Source organism: Aethalodelphis obliquidens, unplaced genomic scaffold (genome assembly GCF_003676395.1).
Source record: "Aethalodelphis obliquidens isolate GAN/ISIS:26980383/991018 unplaced genomic scaffold, ASM367639v1 scaffold5, whole genome shotgun sequence".
Classification (NCBI taxonomy): Eukaryota; Metazoa; Chordata; class Mammalia; order Artiodactyla; family Delphinidae; genus Aethalodelphis; species Aethalodelphis obliquidens.
In genome coordinates, this window is record NW_020837949.1 from 6572868 (window position 1) to 6591907 (window position 19040).

The 19040-nt window shown below is 63.4% G+C and overlaps 1 protein-coding gene across 1 annotated transcript in view; it reads right to left on the reverse strand.

The window, feature by feature from the left end:
- SSPO (SCO-spondin) overlaps positions 1 to 18971 on the reverse strand; it is a 30101-nt gene extending 11130 nt beyond the window's left edge. The window contains 46 exon segments of the mRNA XM_027102750.1: positions 218 to 306; positions 1198 to 1256; positions 1386 to 1453; positions 1456 to 1518; positions 2092 to 2226; positions 2229 to 2252; positions 2356 to 2538; positions 2627 to 2644; positions 2647 to 2766; positions 2879 to 3031; positions 3163 to 3394; positions 3479 to 3570; positions 4417 to 4632; positions 5077 to 5298; positions 5506 to 5739; positions 5946 to 6115; positions 6181 to 6274; positions 6388 to 6540; positions 6881 to 6911; positions 6914 to 6995; positions 7048 to 7090; positions 7093 to 7168; positions 7267 to 7359; positions 7361 to 7475; positions 8119 to 8251; positions 8578 to 8693; positions 8695 to 8832; positions 9063 to 9157; positions 9279 to 9468; positions 10267 to 10385; positions 10387 to 10502; positions 10737 to 10902; positions 11100 to 11304; positions 11345 to 11451; positions 11453 to 11523; positions 12178 to 12295; positions 13108 to 13252; positions 13694 to 13934; positions 14160 to 14331; positions 14607 to 14662; positions 15039 to 15278; positions 15401 to 15431; positions 15434 to 15500; positions 15892 to 16001; positions 16003 to 16051; positions 16280 to 18971. Of these exon segments, the coding sequence (XP_026958551.1) occupies positions 218 to 306; positions 1198 to 1256; positions 1386 to 1453; positions 1456 to 1518; positions 2092 to 2226; positions 2229 to 2252; positions 2356 to 2538; positions 2627 to 2644; positions 2647 to 2766; positions 2879 to 3031; positions 3163 to 3394; positions 3479 to 3570; positions 4417 to 4632; positions 5077 to 5298; positions 5506 to 5739; positions 5946 to 6115; positions 6181 to 6274; positions 6388 to 6540; positions 6881 to 6911; positions 6914 to 6995; positions 7048 to 7090; positions 7093 to 7168; positions 7267 to 7359; positions 7361 to 7475; positions 8119 to 8251; positions 8578 to 8693; positions 8695 to 8832; positions 9063 to 9157; positions 9279 to 9468; positions 10267 to 10385; positions 10387 to 10502; positions 10737 to 10902; positions 11100 to 11304; positions 11345 to 11451; positions 11453 to 11523; positions 12178 to 12295; positions 13108 to 13252; positions 13694 to 13934; positions 14160 to 14331; positions 14607 to 14662; positions 15039 to 15278; positions 15401 to 15431; positions 15434 to 15500; positions 15892 to 16001; positions 16003 to 16051; positions 16280 to 16329 (5500 nt within the window). The 5' untranslated portion in view covers positions 16330 to 18971.
- Between the last annotated feature and the right edge of the window lie 69 nt (positions 18972 to 19040).

Consider the following 19040-nt stretch of genomic DNA (forward strand, 5'->3'; position numbering starts at 1 on the left):
CACAGTTGACCTTGCGGTGTCAACAGGGACAGAAGGCTGGTTCAGGAAAGGCAGGGATGCAGAGGCAACTTAGGCCAGGATGACGTCTAGATGCTTAGGCAAACCATCCTCCCCATGGAAGCAAGAGGTATAGCCCAGCGATCCTGTTTGCCCTCCCAGGTTGGACAACCCTTGGGCAACATCCCCCCTCCGCCCTACGATAGCCCGTGGCCCTTACCTCTGGGGGGAGGCAGAATGTAGGTGATCAGAGGGGCCCCGATCCGGGGGCTTGGGGCTGGAGGGGCCATGTGGCGGACTGTGGGTTGTCTCCTGTGTGGGGAGACCCAGGCTCACACCAGCCCCTGGCCCAGCTCCCTGACCTCTCTCCACTTCCTGGGGCACTTTCTCGCCCATGACTTCCCAGGAGCTTTGAGAACAGCTCCCCAGCTGGAAAAGCCCATCCTCTTTCCCTTGTTGTGAGTTGGGGGTTTTCACTTCCACTGAATACTTAACGTAGAATAAAACCACCAGTCCAAAGCCCCTTCAGGGGCCAGGACCGAGCGGCTGCAGTTCCTAATCCAGGGCTGCTGTTGCTAATTGGGTACCCTTGTGGGCACGAGAAAAGGGCATCTCTGGATGGAAGCGGTCCTCCAGGCTAGAGCCTAGGCCCCACTCGCCACATAATTTATGCAGTGAACCACCTGTACAACTGTGCGTGCGGGCTCTCTCCTAACCTCAGCAGCCTATGGGTGTACTTTTAAGATATGGAATCTGGACCCAAAGGCACATCAGTTTCTGAGCCTTTGTATCTTCCTGTTTTATTTATAATTCAGTTTCCAAGTAAAGATGCTCTTGAAAAGCCCAACTTTGTCATGGTTGCTCTTAGTGGGAACAGGGAAGGAACCAGATCTGGCCCAGCAGAACCAGAGAAAAGAAAGTGTCCTCAAGGGTGACCTCACAGGGGACGCAAAACCCCAAAAAGGTCAGAGGAGGCGGGCAGAGATTGAGGCCTGGCCTTAGGAGAGCAGAGACAAGCAAGCGCTCTTCCCCCCAGCCCCACCCGAGGGCCCCTTCCTTCCCCAGCAACCAGGACCCAGGCTCCCATCACCCTGAGGCTGGGTAGCCGGTGCCCCCCACTCGGCGCTGTCACCTGTGGCTCGCTCTGAGTCCTCGCCACCCTCCTCCCCTTGGGGCCCCTCTGCTACCCCGCAGACCCACTAACCAGGCAGGACACAGTGGCAACATGACTCTCCCAATCCCTCCACCAGAACCCAGTCCTGCGGGCACAAGAGTCAGGCCAGACGTGCTGAACTGGCCACCTACCTGGCCCGACCTGCGACCCTGGCCTCTACACACCTCGCCCCGCCCCCGCCGCCCTGGCCCCAGGGCCCCTGTTCCCCCCTCGCCTGGGGGCAGGTGCCCAGCGGGCAGTAGTGGGAGCTACGTGACGTGCTGCCGTGCAGACACGGGCAGCCCTGCAGGGGCCCTCTCGCCAGCGATCCCCGACTCGGCGGACCCTCGCGGGGCCTCGGCTGGCACCTGGGGAGGGAGGGCCGCCCCTCACCTGCTGAGTGGCTCAGCTAGGCAACCACCCCATTCTGTTTTGCCCGGAGCGAGGGGTTTCCCAGGACTCAGGGCTCTCAGTGATAGAACCTGGAAAGTCCTGGGCCAACGGGGACACTTGGTCACCCCGTCACCCTGATCCCACCCCAAACCCGAGAAACGGCAGCTGGCCCAAGCGAGGGGTATGGAAGAAGCTATGCCAGTGGAGCGGCCCCAGAGGGGACTGGACAGGCGGATGTGGCTACTCCGCCTACAAGCCTCACCCAGGTACCTCCAGAGGCACAGGGTGCAAACCAGAGGGCCCATACCCATCCCTGGACTTGTGGGCCCCCTGCACCCCCTTTTTGGACCTTCAGGGCATAAAGCTGATGCAGGAGAAGGCCAGGGATCCCCGAAGATGCGCTGGGAGTCCTGGTGTTTAGACTAATAGGGGCACAGAGTGCGGGGGTCCTTATCTGGGGTCCGTGGTGCCCGGGGAAGCACCCTGAGCACAGGCGGCTTCCCACGTGGGAGCTGGAGGTGAGGTCAAGGTCCCCGCAGGTCCCTGGCGGGTGCAGTAGCTGCGAGCCTTGTGGTGGATGCCCCAGCGCTGGCGACCTCGGCCAGCGAGGCGGGCATTGTTGGCGCTCCGGAAGGACCACTGAATGCTGCGGCTCCCACAGGGGCCCAGGCACTCGGTCCAGGAGACCAGGATGACCAGCCACAGTTCACTGAGGGAGGGCCAAGAGTCAGGGCCGCAGCAGGGCAGGGTGCTCCGCCGGCTGGTCTGGGAGGAGACCAGAGACCCCTCAGGAAGGGCCGGGGGGGCCTCACCAGCACCGTCTGGGCTGGGCCGGCAGCGCCGGGGCCGTCCATCTCGGCAGATGCAGAGCCGGCAGTCGGCCTCGACGCGCCGCCCGCGCCAGTAGCGGGTGCCGTCCACCAGGCAGGGGCACTGCCGCGGCCACACACACCACCCCTCGTCACCCAGCACCTGCCCCGTGGGGCGCCAGCAGCCTAGGGAAGGCCCAGGGCGAGGCTTCTCTGTGGAGAGCTCGGTCCCGGCAGACATGCCTGCCGTACCCCAGGCCCAGAGCTCCCTTACCTGGGCTGCTGCAGGGCGGTCAGTGGGGCACTCGGCCTGACCAGAGATGTCATCACAGGTCAAAGGGCAAGGGGCACAGGGATGGAACACCAGCTCCCCGGAGCAGGTGACATTGGGGCAGCCGTCCTGAGGGCAGGGTCCTGAGATGAAGCCGAACCAGAGGTCATCGAGGGTGGGTCCCCTTCAGGGACGAGCCGCCCACCAGCAGCCCCTCCACACTTCACCCACCTTGCCCTCCTCCCTTCCACTCACTGGTCTGGCGGGTGCTGGGAGGGGCCCCAGGCAGCACGGCACAGGTGTGAGCCCCGTTCCGGGGTGGGCGGCACTGCCACTGCCGGGCCATGGTGCCCCTGCATGGCTCAGAGCATGGGGACCAGGGAGACCAGGAGGTCCATTCACTGTCCACTGTGAGGAGAAAGGGCCAACCGGTGGGGAGGTGGGCCGTGAGGTTGGGCCGGGGACCAGTGCCTTCCTCCCGCCGGCTCTCTGTAGGCCCCGCCCATCCCACTGGCCTCCTGGTGCCCAGGACCCCGCACCTGGGCAGGCGGCCGTGAAGCAGGCCTGAGTCTGGTGCTCGGGGCCTGGGCAGTGCCGCAGCACCGGGAGACTGGGCGGGGAGCAGCGGCGGCTGCAGCCCTGCACCCCGGGCCCGCACGTCTGGCTGCACGGCGCCCATGGGCTCCAGGGGCCCCAGGCCTCACAGCACTGCTCTTCCCAGGAGGGCCCTGCCTCCCCCGCCAATTCACAGTCAGGCTGCCCGGTGCACACCTGGGGAGGGAACGGGGTCAGGGTGACTTTCGCTTTGGGGGCACAGTGGCTCTACCTTCCGCACCACCCGTTCCCCACCCTCACCAGCTGGAAACCGAGACAGAGGCCATCCGGGTAGGCGTATTCTGGGCCGGGAAGCCCTGTCCTGTTGGGGCCTCCTGGGACTGGCAGCCCCTCTGAAGGGAAGAGGAGAGAAAACAGGTAGGTGGGAGTGAGAGTCACCTCCCAGGCCCCCGCCAGCCGTGGCCTCCATCAGGGGAACAGTGTGCCTATCACAGCCCAGCTCATCCTCGCCCTGCGGACAGTCGGGGAGCCCATCGCAGAGCCGCTCAGGGTTCAGGCACAGCTGGGGAGCCAAACCACAGGGGAAGAGGCTGCCGCAGCGGGGCAGGAGGCTGCAGAGGAGGGCGGGGCAGCCGGAGGCACGGGCTGGGGGTATGAGGCAAAACCCTCAGGGGACACAGCCTGGCTCAGACACCTTTGTGAGGGGTCCAGGAGGGGCAGGCCACAGGGGAGGAGATGGGGCCTGTGGACAGCGCCCAGCCGCCACCAGGTGGCCAGGCCGTGAAGGTCTGACTCGCGGGGACACAGAGGGGACCCCCAGGCCTGGTAGGGAGAAGCTGGGGGGAGCCCCCCAAAACTGCCCCCCACCGCCTGCGGCAGAGCCACTCACTGCCCACCCTCTGATGCATCCAGCCCAGACTCCTCCTGAGATCACAGAGGGCAGGGCTCTGGCAAAAGGGGCGCGGCAGCCCTCTGTGCCAGCCCTGTCACCATGGCCTTGTGGGCCCCTCCCCTCTGCCCACTCTGACCCTACACACAGTGCAGCAGAGTCCCCTCAGGACAGAAGCAGCCCTCCACACGGGCAAAGACAAAGGCCCTTTCTTCTCTCCCCCGGGGCTGGGCGGGCGGGCAAGAGCGTTCAAAGAGAGTTTCCGGGAAAAGATTCAAGGAGGACAAAACTCGCTCAGATTCGGCGGCCCCCAGACCTAAGTCGCTCTCTAGCGAGCGCCACCCCGAACCGCAGGCGCCGGGGTCCCCGTCCGAGCCGTGGGGACAGTGTGCGGCGCCGTCGCACAGCTGCGCGGGGGCCACACAGAGCGGGCCGCGGGCGCAGGGCGGGAGGTGCGGCGCGCAGGGCCGGTCGCGGCCGTGCTCGCCGTCCTCGCCGTCGCAGCGCCAGCCCTGCGGGGCGCACTCGCCGCTGCCGCCGCTCGCGAAGAGGCCGCAGGGCGGCGCTGCGGGGGCTTCCGCGCTCCACCCCGGCGGGGCGCCCGGGGATGCCTGCCGGCCGCCGGGCCCTTCCACCGCCTCCGGCTCCGCTCCCCCTCCAGGCCCTTCCGGCCCCCTACCTGCGCCCGGCCCTCCCCAAGTCCAGCCGCTCCCGCTTTTTGCTGCCCTACTGGTTTTCCAAAGGCTCTCCCGCCGCATCCAAGAATTCCCGTTAGACGCCAGTCGGTTTAGAGGGGGACCTTGAACTTCTGGGAATAAAGTCTGGACTCTTTCAGTCCGCCGCAAACGCTCTTCACTTCCTTCATTCCGGTGTCTCCAGGAGGCTGAGTCTGGGCCCTGCTCCTTCCCACCCCCAGCATCTGCCCCAAGGCCTCCCTCTGAGGTGCTGTCCCCTCCCTTCCAGGCCTCCAGACCCCATTTTCTCACCCCCTTCCCTCCAGGAGACTCACCGGGGCTGACGCTGAATTGGGGAGTAGGTGCAGTCTCCCTGGAGACAGCGGAGGGGCCAGGCAAGGTACCAGCCGGGGGAGTGGGCAGAGAGAGGAGCGGGCAGAGCCCTGGCCCCTCGTCGGCTCCATCTGGGCAGTCCCAGATTCCATCACACAGGTGGATGGTCCCCACGCAGGCACCATCGATGCAGGACACCTCCCCAGGGGTGCAGTTCACTTGCCCTGTAGCCAGAGAAAGGCGCTGGTCCCAGGGTGCTGCCCCTTCTCCTCACTGTTTGGGGTGCCCTCACTCACACACCCACAGGTGCCCATTTCTCAGCTGGAAGCTGGATTGGTGAAGGAGGGGAGGCAGACAGGTGGGGACCCACAAGATGGGTCTCTCGGAAGGGGACGGCTGGTGGACTGGAGTCCGGGGTAGGGACCGCTAACCCCAACAGGACTCCTCGTCAGCAGCGTCCGGACAGTCAGGGTGCCCATCGCAGAGCAGGGCGGGGGGCAGGCAGCGCCCGTCAGCGCAGGCCAGTGAGTCCTGGGGGCACGGGCAGCCCTGCTCATCCGTCCCGTCTCCACAGTCGTCCTGCCCATCGCAGATCAGGGCCAGGGGCAGGCAGTGGCCGGAGCTGCAAGACGTCTGCCCCTCCCCACGGCCTGGGGTGTCACAGCCTGGTGTGGGGAGGGCAGGCAGGCTGAGGATGCCGACGAAGGGTCCCAGAGAAGCCCCCAAACCCAGAAACCAGAACAGCCCTGCCCACAGGTCGCAGCTGCTGGTAACAGGAGCGGCAGCTTAGGAAGCCGCCCTAGGACACATGCTTCCGTTACACTTTCAAGGACTAACCCACCACTCGGCCACTGCCACCCGGGACACTCACCCACCTCGTCTGAGCCATCGCCACAGTCATCCTGGTAGTCACAAAGCCATCCGTGGGGCACACAGTGCCCGCCCTCCTGGCATGGGGCCTCTCCCTCCGCACAGCCAGGCACCGGCTCCTCCCCGCGGCTACCGTCATCCCCAGAAAGCCACTGACTTTGCTGGCACGTGCTGAGGACAGTGTCCTGGGCTCAGCCAGCCCAGGGCACAGGGCTTCCCCCAGGCCCGCCACTCACCAGTTGCCACAGTCTTTCTGCAGTACGGTGCCCGGGGGGAAGAAGCTGCCTCGCCACTCGCAGGGGCAGGAAGCCGGCTCGAGGCAGACTCCTCCTGAGATCACAGAGGGCAGGGCTCTGGCAAAAGGGGCGCGGCAGCCCTCTGTGCCAGCCCTGTCACCATGGCCTTGTGGGCCCCTCCCCTCTGCCCACTCTGACCCTACACACAGTGCAGGAGAGTCCCCTCAGGACAGAAGCAGCCCTCCACACGGGCAACGGCCTGGCAGTGCCACCCAGGCTCAGGACCGTAGTCATGGCAGGTTGGGGGGGGACGCATGGGGCCACAGGCCTCATACCCCTGGCCCCCTTCACACTGCAGAGCTGGGTGGAGAGGAGAGAGGCTTGGGTCCCTGAGGTGCAAGGGCACCAGGGTGCAACAGCGGCAGGCGAGCCAGCCCGAGGCGACACTCAGGAGGGCACGGGGGTGCGTGGTGCAGACCCTTGCCGAGCCCCTGCCGAGGCTATGTGCCACGTGCGCGCTCCACAGAGCCGCAATTTCATCGTGTTTGGTTCATCTAGGGAAGTGGCTGGCGCACAGTGAGTGCTCCACACGTATTCGCCCTTGAATGAATGAACGGCTGGCTCTCAGGCTAGAAGTATCCTAGCAGGAGCTGAACGTGTGGTGGGATTGGGCATCCGGGACCCAGGGTGGGGCACTCACGGCACAGCTCCTGGCTGCGCCAGCGCACGTGGATCCCGTGCCATGCCGGGAACACTCGTCTGCGTAGGTGGCGATGGCCAAGCAGAGACACTCACAGTCGCCCCCTGAATCACATCTGAGGGAGGGAGCGCTCGGGCCCAGCCCTTCCCCAGGCCTGCTCCTCTCACCTGCGGGTGTCACGCACACACCACTCGAAGTGCTGCTCTGGGGCACCTCCGCACCGCACCGGGCAAAGAGCGGCTGCCGCATCACCCCGCAGCAGGCGCGGGCCCAGCCGGGCACACCACGGTGGACCAGCCAGACTCCTCCGCAGCACCCAGCCTCTCGAACCCCCCCACCCCGGGTTTCCGCAGCTGCCCTTCCTCGCTTCCCCCTTTCCTGCCCATCCTCACGGCGCAGGGGTGCCGCAGGTCCCCTGGCTCTGGGCAGAGAGGATTGAGGCACCAGGAGTGGGCAACCAGTTCAGCCGTGGTCTCCAGGCAGGACTCCCTGGCGGCTCCGAAGGTCATTACTGGCATCTCCATCAAAGTCTCCACACAGCCCAGCCACCCGGCCGCGGAACTCGGGGGACAGCTGCACCAGGACCCGGGTGCCCGGACGGAGAGGGCAGCAGGGGGAAGGATTGTGGAGACAGGATCCCGGAGGCCTTCTTTAGGGCAGGGGGCTGGGAGAAGACCTAGGTGCCTATTATGTGGGCCTGCTTGACCTTCCCAGGTAAGTACCACCACCCACCAGGGGACGCTGGCTCCCTCTTTCGGGGGTGATGATTGGTGGGGATAGAAGAGACCTACCTTTGGGGGGCTAAGGGCAAGAAGTGAGAGCTTACCTTCCGAACTAAACCCAGGTTGGGGGGGGCGGTAGGGAAATTCTCCAAAGGGCAGGATTCCAGACTCCAGGACGGCCTGTGACACCCACCAGCCCCAGAGGCCTCAGTGCAGGTGACTTTTTCCCACAGTGGGGGTTATTTTGATCTCCTTTGATTTCTCAGTAACGGTTATTTCTAAATCGCCAACTGCTTGGGTTTGGGTGGTGGGCTGTTAGGAAATGTATTTTTATTTCTTCTCTCTAAAACTTGGTATTTTTAAACTGTTTCTTTGGTGAGGAGGTATTGCTTTCATAATGAAGAAAAATATAATTATGAAAACATAATTTGGAGACTCTGACCACACATGAGAAGAAGGAACAGTTTGTGGGGAGCTTCGGGGTGGGGGTCAGATGGCTGGGGGCGGGGGCTGCCTCCATCCCAGAGCAGGGTGAAGCTCAGGCAGGTGGCGAGCTGCAGGAAGAGGCCAGCACGGCGCAGGCTCAGCCCGGAGCCCGTGTAGACCTTGGGGGGCGTTACACTCACCCCATTCACTGTCACTGCCTGGCCTGTGGAGGGAGAGAGACATTCAGGCTCAGCCTTGGAATAAAGGGGCTCCAAGATCCCCACGAGGCCCTCCTAGCCTCCCCTCCAACCTTTCCTTTGCTTCTCTAGCTGTGTGACCTGGGGCTAGTCATTAGACCTCTCTGGGCTTTAATTTCATGGAGCCTTCCGGAATTATGATTCCCAGCCAAGAGAAGAGGCACCAGCCCCACTGCACCGATGGTTAGCAGTGGGGAGACACAGGGAACCCCAGACCTCAGCTACCCATGCAGCTGTGATGCCACCTGGGGTGCCCCTCCCTGGCAACGTCACCCTTCAATGTCGCAGCCACCTCTCAGCATGTGCACAACGGTGCTCTGCAGGCGCACGGTCAGCGCCTTGGTGCAGGTGATGCCGCTGGCCCCGCAGGACAGGTCCTGGGCAGAGACTGTGAAACGGCCGCTGGCCCCGCACCAGCAGATACTCGCAGGCCCCGGGGAAGGTGAGGGCCAGCCCATCGAATGTCACATAGTGGGGGGTACCTGGTGCCTGGCACCGTCCATCACACCGCTGGCCCGTGCAGCGCCACTGCCGACCCTGGCACACCCTGTGGGCAACGGGGAGAGGGGAGACAGATTCACGAAGACAGGGACCTGGAACTGTATCCGGTGGAGGCAGCCGGTCCAGATTCCAAGCAACTCCAGACAGACCCTCAGTTTGGAGAGATGCTGAGGACTCCGGTTGTCCAGGCCAGTCTGGATATCGCACCCACCATCATCCCAGCCCCTAGCCAGGGGTCACTAGGTCACAGGGTTACAGGTCATGGGCTGGGCATACCAAATGTTATAGTCCTCCTGGATTGCAGCGTTGGGCAGGTACCACTGCCCACCGTGACGGCAGGGACAGAGCTCGGGAGGTACGCAGCCCTCATCCTGAGCAGAGGCCGGGGACAAAGGGCTTCTTGGCGGACTGCCTGATCCCCCCCCACACCAGTTACACACAGGCAGGGGTCAGGGCTGGGCTCTGGTTCGGGTAGCCCCCTCCAGGACTTACCAGCAGCACGGCTCCCGGGGGACAGACACAGCCCCCCATGCTGCCTGGGGGGCAGGAGCCATTGGCACTGGGGCTGTCACAGGTGAGGAGGGAGGCACCAGGGACGTAGACGAGCCCACGGGGGCAGAATGCCCATGGTGGGGCGCAGCGTTGAGCAGTGCAATTCCACAGGCCCCTCTCCTGGCAGATGCTGCCAGAGGTGGGGAGGCAGGTAAGGGCCAGGCCCAAACCCAGACTCACTTCCAGGCCCCTGACCTGCCCTGGGAGAGCCTCAGGATCCCAGGGGTCTGGAGCCCCTAACGTTGAGGGAAAATCCAGCTCTGACACTGGAGACCTGAGCGTCTCACCCCCGACCCCAGTTGTCACAAGCACAGGAAGTGTTTCCAGCACCTGGCCATACCTGGGATAGACACTGTCACCCTTTCCTGCCCCAACTCGAATAGAGGCCATTCTCTGGGCTCTGGGGAGGGGCAGAGATATTGAACAACCCTACTCCCAGCACAGGTAGGAAAAGGATTTCGCTGAAGTCTCACTCTCACCCACCAAAGCCTGAATCCGGCACAGCCCCTGTAGGTCTGTAACTTGCCTTTACTTCCTAACCCATTGAAGAGCCTCTGGACCACACTCACCTGGAATTCAGAGATCTGGGTTCTAGTCCTTCATCATTAACAAGCTATGTGACTCTGCAGGCTATTTAGCTTATCCAAGCCTCAGTTTCCTCATCTGCAAAATGGGAACAATTCTTCCTCTTCCTACCTTACTAGGTTATTGTAAGAATAAAGTAAGATTAAATAAGGTAATATATGTGAAAGCGCTTTACAAGCCCTGAAGTGCTCCACAACTGAGGGCAAGTTATCAGCATTTTGTCATTCTGACGTGCATGCCATCGGCCCGGAACCCACAGAGCTACATCCCCGGCCCCTTTTCTCTAAGCTCCACCTCTTCACCCCCAAGCTTTTTGCCTCCCGCCACGGGTGTGTGCTCTTACCAGTGGTTGCAGTCCTTCATGGTAGCACTGCCAGGGGCATAGCGATGGGCCCCAAGCTGGCAGGGGCATGAGCCGGGGGACACACACTGGCCCTCAGGGTCCCAAAGCAGCCCCAGGGGGGCAATTACAACCGGCCACACAGCTGCCCACCTCCCCACAGCCTTCAGTCTCCCCACAGTTCCGACCGCATACTGGGGCACACTCCTGGTACTCCTGGCCACCGGGACACAGGACAGCTGGGCACAGAGATGCATGCAGGTCAGGGGCATTGCCACTGCTGCTCTGCCCACCCCTCCGGACCCGACAGTCCCTACGTCTCTGAATGAAGGCAAACCCAGCAAACTGCCGAGGTCAGAGGTCCTTCTGGGGACCCTCCCCTGCTGCAAAGCCATTGGATCCCACTGAGCCATTCCTAGAAGGTGCTGGAAGAAAGAGCCTGGGGATGGGGCTGGCCGGCTGAGCAGACTCACGGCAGAGGGTCTGGTCTCTCCAGGAAAGCAGGGCACCCTCCTGGGCACAGTGCCGAGCATAGGCAGCGAGCACGGGGCACAGGCAGTCCCCGCCGTGGGTGCAGCCACACACAGGTGCCAAGCAGCGCAGGTGGAACCGTGCCCTGTCCACCAGCCCGTGGCACTCCTTGGAGGGAGATGAGGAAGGGGGTCGGCTCCTCCCGCACGGATTCCCCTGTCTTCTCTGGTCCCCACTGCCACCTCCCAGTGCTCAGCTGTCCTGGCACGGCACCAGGGCCCTCCCGGTAGCCCAGGAGGAGGGCAGGGCAAGTATTGACCCCATTTTCCAGGTGCAAACAGGAGGAGTGCCCCCAAGCTGGCTACCTGGAAGACTGGGCCATGCAAGATGGCACAGGCTGCCTCCACGAAAATGTGACGCTGAGTGTGGGTGCTGCAGCGGGAAAGCGGGGCGCTGTCCTCCGAGGGGCACCTTCCCTCGCCTGCCACTTGGAACTTGCTAGCAAAGGCGGCAATGCTGGTCTCCACGTTGCCAGCAGGAGTCAGGAAGTCATCCTGCTGGTTCCAGGCCCTCTGTGGCTTCGCCCAGCCACTCACCCGCCCTCTGGCACATCTGGAGGGCATGGCGGGCGTCCAGGGTGATGTAGGCTGCAGGGTCAGACGCTCCCCAGAGGACACGGGCCCCAGGCCAGCGCAGCAGCAGGAAAGTGTAAGAGGCGCCGGGAGACGCTGAGGCCCCCAGAGCCGCTCCAGGGCAAGACCACATCCTGCCCGTCCACCAGTACTGCTCCTGCAATAGGGGGTCTGTGAGGGGGCCACCCCCGCAGGGCTGGGCTGGGCTGATGACGGTGGGGGGAGGGCACATTGCAGGATGGGGCTGTGAGAAGGGGAAGGACCTGGGGCAGGAGCGGGGAGGGCCTGTGTCATGGTGGGCTGCCCACCCTGAGCAAGGGGAACTGGAGTGACCCCTGGGAGGTCACGCATCCCACCTACAACCCCCACGTGACCCTTCGCACCCACTTTGCCTTTGCCCTTGGAGTCAGTGTGCAGGAGGGGCTGGGACTGGGCCCTGGCTGTCCAGAGCTGGGAGGGGCCTGCCTGCCTCGGTCACCCCAAGAGGCCTTTCAGATCCCTCAGAACATTATGAATTGTATTTTCCCCTTAGGATGGGGCAGAAGATGCCTTGGGAAATTTCCACAGGACTTTATGTCTGCTTCAGAGATGGCAGAGTGAGGGGGAAGTTGAGGCAGTGATTTGGGCTGAGGGAGTCGCGGGAGAGTTGGGCTCAGGAACCACAGGGCAGTGTGGATGGAGGGTGCTGGACAGAGCCCAAGTCCACAGGGAGAGGAGAGATGACAGGAGGCCCCTGGGGCCTGAGCCACACTCCAGAGGGCTGCTGGGAGCAGAAGGCCTGGTAGGTAGGTACCCTGAGAGATGAGGCCACCTGAGTCCCTGAGCTGGACGTGGGTGTCCCCCAGGGAGACTGAGATGGCGTGGAGGCAGCTCCCAGCATTGCAGTCCCCGCGCTCCAGTACAGTCAGTAGCGGCCTCTTTACGAAGTCCTGGGGCCGATGGTGAGGAACATGGTGGCGGTGGGGCAGACCCTGAGAGCAGCTCCTGTTCTACTGGTCACCAACGGCACACACTGGGGCAGCTTCCACGCAGCACGTACGCTGACCGCCTGCCAGCCAGCCAGACTCTGTGAGGTAAGGGGCTTAACCCTCACCAAGGGCTGGCATATGTGACGTGTGTGTGCGTGTGCGTGTGCGTGCTCGCGTGCACCCGCATGTGGAGGTGTGTGTGTGCATGTTTGGGCAACATGTCTCCTCTCCCTCCTCCCTGTGGGTATGTACGCTCATCTCTGTGTGCCCGTGCACACACACACGCTAAATCTATGTGCACACGTGTGAGCATGTCATGTGCGAGCTCCTGTTTGTGCCTATGTGTGTAAGAAGGTGGCCTGGGCCTGGAGCTGGGAAGTCACCTAACTTTATTGGGGGAGGGCTGGGAGGAAGGAGGACCCTCATTTCCCCTAGGGTTGTTTTACAGGAAGTAGCGTGTGACAAGTCCAGCTGTCCCGTGTGTGAGAAAGGACCGTGAGGTTGGGTTTTGTTCTGGGCCCCTGGGCTGGGGTGGCGATGACGGCGGGACTTTCACAGGAACCTAAGGAGGAGGCAAGAACCCAAAGGGCAGGCTTGTGGGTCTGCGGCTGCCATCTTCCCTCCAGAGTCGTTTCTCTCTCAGCTTTTCCCTGGACGACTGTGTGTTCTGTTTATTTAGTGGTTTGCTTACAGTCCCTTCTCCCCCATAGCACCCCTGCGAGGGCCCCCGCTCTGGCACGACACCCCACTCCCGGACTTGGTCCTCTGGACACCTGCACCAGGCTGAAGCGGCGACCCGCGCGGCCGCGGAAGGAGAAGCTCCGCCCATCGAAGATGAGGTAATGCCCGTCCCCGCCCACCGCGCCCTCGGCGGGGCACGGCGCCTGCGCGCAGAGCCAGCGGCTGTCTTGGCCAACGCTGTGGGCGCGAGGGACTGGAGAGCGCGCTCCGGATCGGCCCCACGGCGGAGGCGGGGGGTGGGGGTGGAGTGGAGGGGGGTGGGGGTGGAGTGGAGGGGGGTGGGGGGTGGAGTGGAGGGCGTGGAGGGGGGCTGGGGGGTGGAGTGGAGGGGGTGGAGGGGGAGGGACCGAGCTGGAGACGCCCTCCTACCCCCCTAAAACCCTGGTCCCTCCCTCCCCCAGCACCCCCTTCTCCCCGTTAGCCCTAGAGGTCAACTGATGGAGGTCACCGGCTAGGTTTTTAAGCAGGGCCGTCACTCATGCCTTGAGAGGTCACAGGTCTCTTGTGAGGGAGGCCCCAGAAGGGAGGCAGGTTGAGGAGATAGCATAAGGGAGGGATCAGAGGGGACCAGGGAGCCTCCAACCCGAGCGAAAAGGCCAGCAAGGCCCGTGGACCCACCGCGGGCTGCACAGCTGGCGCACGGTGTCACCGGGGTCGTAGCGCCGGCGTCGGTGGTAGCAGGGCTAGCGGGCGGCAGGCACACAGAGGGCGCGGTCCCAGAAGAGGCCGGGCGGGCACTCGCAGCCGCTCACGCACTCCTCCCCGCAGGACCCCTCGCCCCCTTCGCCCACTGCCGAGCAGCTGGGCGGGCAGGCCGAGGCGCAGGCCGAGCACAGCCGGCCCCCTAGGCACAGGCGCTCTGCGGGCACAGGAGTGGCTGTGAGGCCCAAGGAGCTTCCCTCCCCCCGTCAGATCCCGCTGCCGCTGGAGAGCCAGCAGGCCTTGGCAGCCCCCCGAGAGGGGCGCTCAGGGGGTGGCGGACCCCTCAGGAAACAGGAGCCACGTGACAGCCCTCGGTCAGTTCCCAGTTCCACAGGGTGGGTAGGCCAGAGGCTGTGCACAGAGGGACAGGCGGGAGCCCTACCGCAGAAGCCGGGCTTCCTCCAGCGCACGTGGATGCGTCGCGCCGCACGATCCTGGGCGTAGCTGGCCAAGGTGGGGCACGCAGCCTCCAGCCGCTCCTCCCGCCCACTGCCCGCTGGGGCCCCAGCACGGTAGGCAAAGAGGAAGGCCTTGTGGTACTCAGCAGGGGGCACCTGCCGAACCGGGACAGCCCCTCAGCCAACCAGCCTTCTCCAGTACTCATCAGCGCCTCCCTCCTCTTGCTTCCAAAACGCCCTGGTTTATAACCAAACAGGTGAACACTGCAAGGGACCTTAGAGATAATATATAGGAGCCTCCCAGAGGGGGCGCCCTGACCGACGGCCCAAAGCAATTTGGTGCCTGGACCAGGTGCCCCGTTTGGCAGCTCCCCAGCACTCCCCCTTCCCACCCCTCCAGTGCCTGATGCCACCTGCACCCCCACCCGTACCTGGACATGGCATTCCCTGCATGGACCGTCCAGCAACTGATGGCACACATCCTGGGCTGCAGCCTCGTAGCGCAGTGGTTAAGAATCCGCCTGCCAATGCAGGGGACACGGGTTCGAGTCCTGATCCGGGAAGATCCCACATGCCGCGGAACAACTAAGTCCGTGCACCATAACTACTGAGCCTGCGCTCTAGGGCCCGCGAGCCACAACTACTGAGCCCGTGTGCCACAACTACTGAAGCTCGCGTGCCTAGAGCCCGTGCTCTGCAACAAGAGAAGCCGCCTTAATGAGAGGCCTGCGCACCGCAAAGAAAAGTAGCCCCCGCTCGCTGCAACTAAAAACAAGAAAGCCCACGTGCAGCAACGAAGACCCAACGCAGCCAAAAATAAATAAATAAATAATTAAAAAATAAAAGAATTCTAACTGCCTGTCAGGGGAGCAAGTGACGGCCGGGGCTGTGCCTTTCCCGCAGGCTGGGGTCTGTGGACCCACCGGGGAGTTTGTGGCTGGAGCAGCTGTGGCAGGGCTGGGAGTGGCCGTCCCGCCAGCTGTGTCCCCAAGGCCAGGCTCAGCACTCCTCCAGGCTTCCCACAGAAGCGTTAGCTGAGCCTGCCCTCGGCTGGCACAGCCATGTGGCAAAGCAGCGGCCCTCAAGGCTGGCTTCGGCAAGGGCTGTGGTGGGTAGAAAGAGAGAATGGGCAGAGCCAGACGGTCAGCCTGGACCGGACTTCCCTCCCCAAGGCGGACTGCCACCTCCAGGCAACCCTGGATCTGGGCTAATCTCAGGCGCTTACCCAGGGTGCAGTGGGTGCCCCCACCCCATCCCCCCGCCCCGAGCCTGGGCAGCAAGCCCTCACCGTCAGGTTCCATGCAGCAGGCCTGGTTTCCGGGGGTCTGGGTCCACCAGGTAGGGGGAGGGGAGAAGATGTTAGTGTTCAGCCCCATCCCTGGGAATGGCCTGGGACATTCAGTCTGGTCACCTACTCTCTGAGAGGCTTTATCGTGTAATTTTCCCTTCTTGGTCTCCATTTCCAAAGCGAGAATGATCTCGGGAAGGCGGACTGAAGGGGGGGCACGGGGAGCAGGCATCATGACTCTCCCTGCGCTGCCCACGGAAGTGCCCACTCATCCCCCACCCCCACCCTCCGCCCCTCTGGAGCCCACCCACGACCTGCTTCCCAAATGCCCGCTTCTCCAGGTCACCGCTCAGTCCTCCCCTACTCTAAGGATGTCACCCCACGGCTCTCTCCTGCTCGGCAGGTAGCCCAGCCTCCACGTCACTCACTTGTAGATGGGGCAGAGCCCCCCACGGCCACTCCAGGTCAAGTCCAGCCGCCAGCCCCGGCGCTGGTAATGATGGAGGCTGGTGCAGGGCACCAGGTCCTCCTGACGGGGGGGTTACTTCCTCCTCCACCAGGATGGTCTCTGTCCACTCACACCACCGCCTGCCCATAGATGGGGAGCGACAGCTGCGGCCACTGTCCGCATCTGTCCGGGAGGCCCTATCCTGTGACCCCACTCCCCGTGGAGAGTTAGTTAGCTGAGGGGGAGGCTAAGTTACGCAGGCTGAGAGAAGGGGGTGCGGGAAGGAGTCTGGCTGCCCCAGAGGGGCCTGGGCCTGCGGCAGGAGGAGAAGGATCTTAGTCCGAGGAGCCCCAGGGTGGGCTGCTTACCCGTTAGCCAGTGCCCATGCCGTCCCACAGAGGAGGGCAGGGAGCAGCATGGCGACCCCCAAGTCACCTTTGGGGGCTGTGAGGCTTTGAGGAGCCAATGCCGTGGCAGGTGAGCAGAGGCTGGGGCTGGCCTCCCCAGCCCCACACTGCTGCTACTGCAGCCTGGGGTCAGTGTGTCCAAGGCGGCCTGAGACAGCGAACGTGAGGCCCGTGGCACTGGGGAGGTGTTATCTCAGCCCCATGCCCAGCTGCCCAGAACCAGATTGGACCTGCCTGCACATGGCGCAATCCCCTCAGAGGCCAGCTGAGGCCAGCTCTCCCTGGAAACAATCCCCTTCCTGTGTGTGTGAGTGAGTGTGTGTGTGTGTGTGTGTGTGTGTGTGTGTGTGTGTGATGGGGGGTCCGTGTGTCCCTGATAGTACACTCTCAAGCCCTACCACCAATTAACGTGGACAGGGGCAAGCCACACTCTCTTTCTGGGACTCAATTTCCTTACCAGTAAAAACCTCAGGGGCCTCCCGGGGAATCACAGGTGGGACAGGGGCTCCACGAATACTTTGAAATTGTGTGTGTGCATGTTTTTCTGATGACAGTTCCATAACTTTTATTAGATTCTCAAGGGGGGCCGTGACCCCACAATAGTGTTAAGAGTCACAGGGCCACGGCCTTCCAGCCCTCAAATCCTGAGTGTCTGATCCTCTCCCCTGTCCCTTTCCTGCTTCTCCTGCCAAGCACTCCAGAAACGAGGGTCAGTGAGCAGAAGGAATGGGGTTTCCAGGGCGATTGGACTGTTTGCGGACAGGGGGGTGGCATGCGCCCTTCCCTCTGTGCGGTCTGACTTCTTACTGAGGGTGATCATTTGTGGCTGGCGGGGTCCATCTGCTCTCCTAGGGTCCCTGGGATCCAGAACCAGGAAGCCCAGATAGGGGAAGGAGAGCCAGCCTCAGGGAGGAGTGCCTGGGCTAGAAAGTGTGGGGGGCAGGGTGCAGAGGGGCCTGCAGCCAGCTCCCCCAGCCCTTGGGGCAGGGCAACCGGATGGGATAATCTGAGCAGACCATCCGGTTGGAAGAGGGTTGGGCAGCAGCTCGCTCCCCAGGGGAATCCTGGTTACATCCTGGTTACCGGTCACCAGCTCCGAGGACACTCAGGCTGGAATGTGGTCTGAGCCTCAGATCCTGTAACCCTCCAACCCCTAAACCTGATGTGCCTCCAGGCATCCCACACAGTCACCCCACCTGTGGTGGGCAGGGTTGCGGGGGGCTGCCGGGAACCAGAGCCCTGCCAGGCATTCTTCCAGGCCGACCCTTGGTCCTGGGCCAGGAGAAGGCGCAGTGAATCCCTCAGGGAGCTCTCGGAGGGGGTCCTCGGAAAGGTCCAGGGTCAGGCCGTGGACACCCAGCTGTTCCCAGCCTCTCACACATGCACACCTGGACACTCTCCCTCTGGCACCTAACACACACTCGCACTGCAGGTCTTGCAAGGACAGACCGAGGTGCCTGTGCCCCATGCTGGCACACAGTGATGTGTTCTGCTCCCAGGGCCGTCCTGCAGCCCGATGACCAGGCCAGACACTGAGCGGCTGAAGCAGCCCATACAGAAGGTAGAAGAGCCCTCCACAGCTGATTCCGAGGCACCCTGTGCTCTTCCAGGCATCACCTGTTCCTGTCCCCCTCATCCTAAGCATCAACAAATGCTGATGTGCCCCTGCTGCATGCTGTGCTTCTCTGTGCCCTGGTGTCCCCTCCAGGTGATGGGGTGTGGAAGCCAGGGGAGGCTGCTCTTCACACCGAGTCATCCCCACCCCTCCCGGAAAAGCCACACGTGGATTGGGGAGAAATACAAGTCACATCCTTCTCTCTAAAGAGGCCAGGAGGGAGGAAGCTAGAACCCAGAGGAGATTGGAGAAAGAGATTAGAGAGGGAGGCCTGGAATAACCAGCCTACATTTTAGATGGAGGAGGACGGGATACGGGAAGCTTTCAGGGGTTGGGGTGCCCAAGTGGCAAAGCTGAAGATAAACGTCACAACCAGGGGCAGGGATGTCTGAGGGCTGAGGGCACCCCTCCACACCCGACTGGCAGAGGTTTCCAGCCGGGTGGGAGGATCCGCTCCCCACCACGCCCAGGGGACTCTGCCCTCTCGTCGCAGCGGCTCCCCTGGATGCCGCCCCGGGGAGTCTTCACCCCATCCAACTCCGGCCTCACCCCCGACGCCTCCTCGCCAGCCCTGCCTTTTCCCAGGTGACCTGGTTCAAAGCCCCCATCCCAATTTCTACTTCGAAGGTCACGTTCTTAGCAGGCACTGGGGCCCAGACTGGTCTCCTTCGGGCTCTCCTCACCGCCCCCAAGGGACCCGGCTCCCGCGGTGGGTCTAAGATCGGTGGGGGGCGGGGGGGGGTACGGGTCTGGGTGGAGCCGAGTGGGATCAGGGTGGAGAGCGGGGGCAGGGCCGCAGGTTCCCAGACCGACCCCACCGACCGACAGTCGGGGACTCGATCCCGCCGCGGGAGCGCGACGCAGACACATTCCGCCGGACACTTGCGATTCAAAGACAGCAGCGCAGACACTAGCTCCCTTCCCCTTAACAGGCCCCCTCCTCTTCCCCCCAACTCCACACCGCCCCCCGACGCCCCGCGCTCCACCTTTCCCCTGGCTCCTCCCTCCGCGCCTGCCGGCACCCTCCCTCGCAGCCCGAGTGCCCTTCCTCCTTGCCTCCTCTCCCTCCTCCACCCCTTCCCCCCGCACTCCTCTCCCCCCCACCCC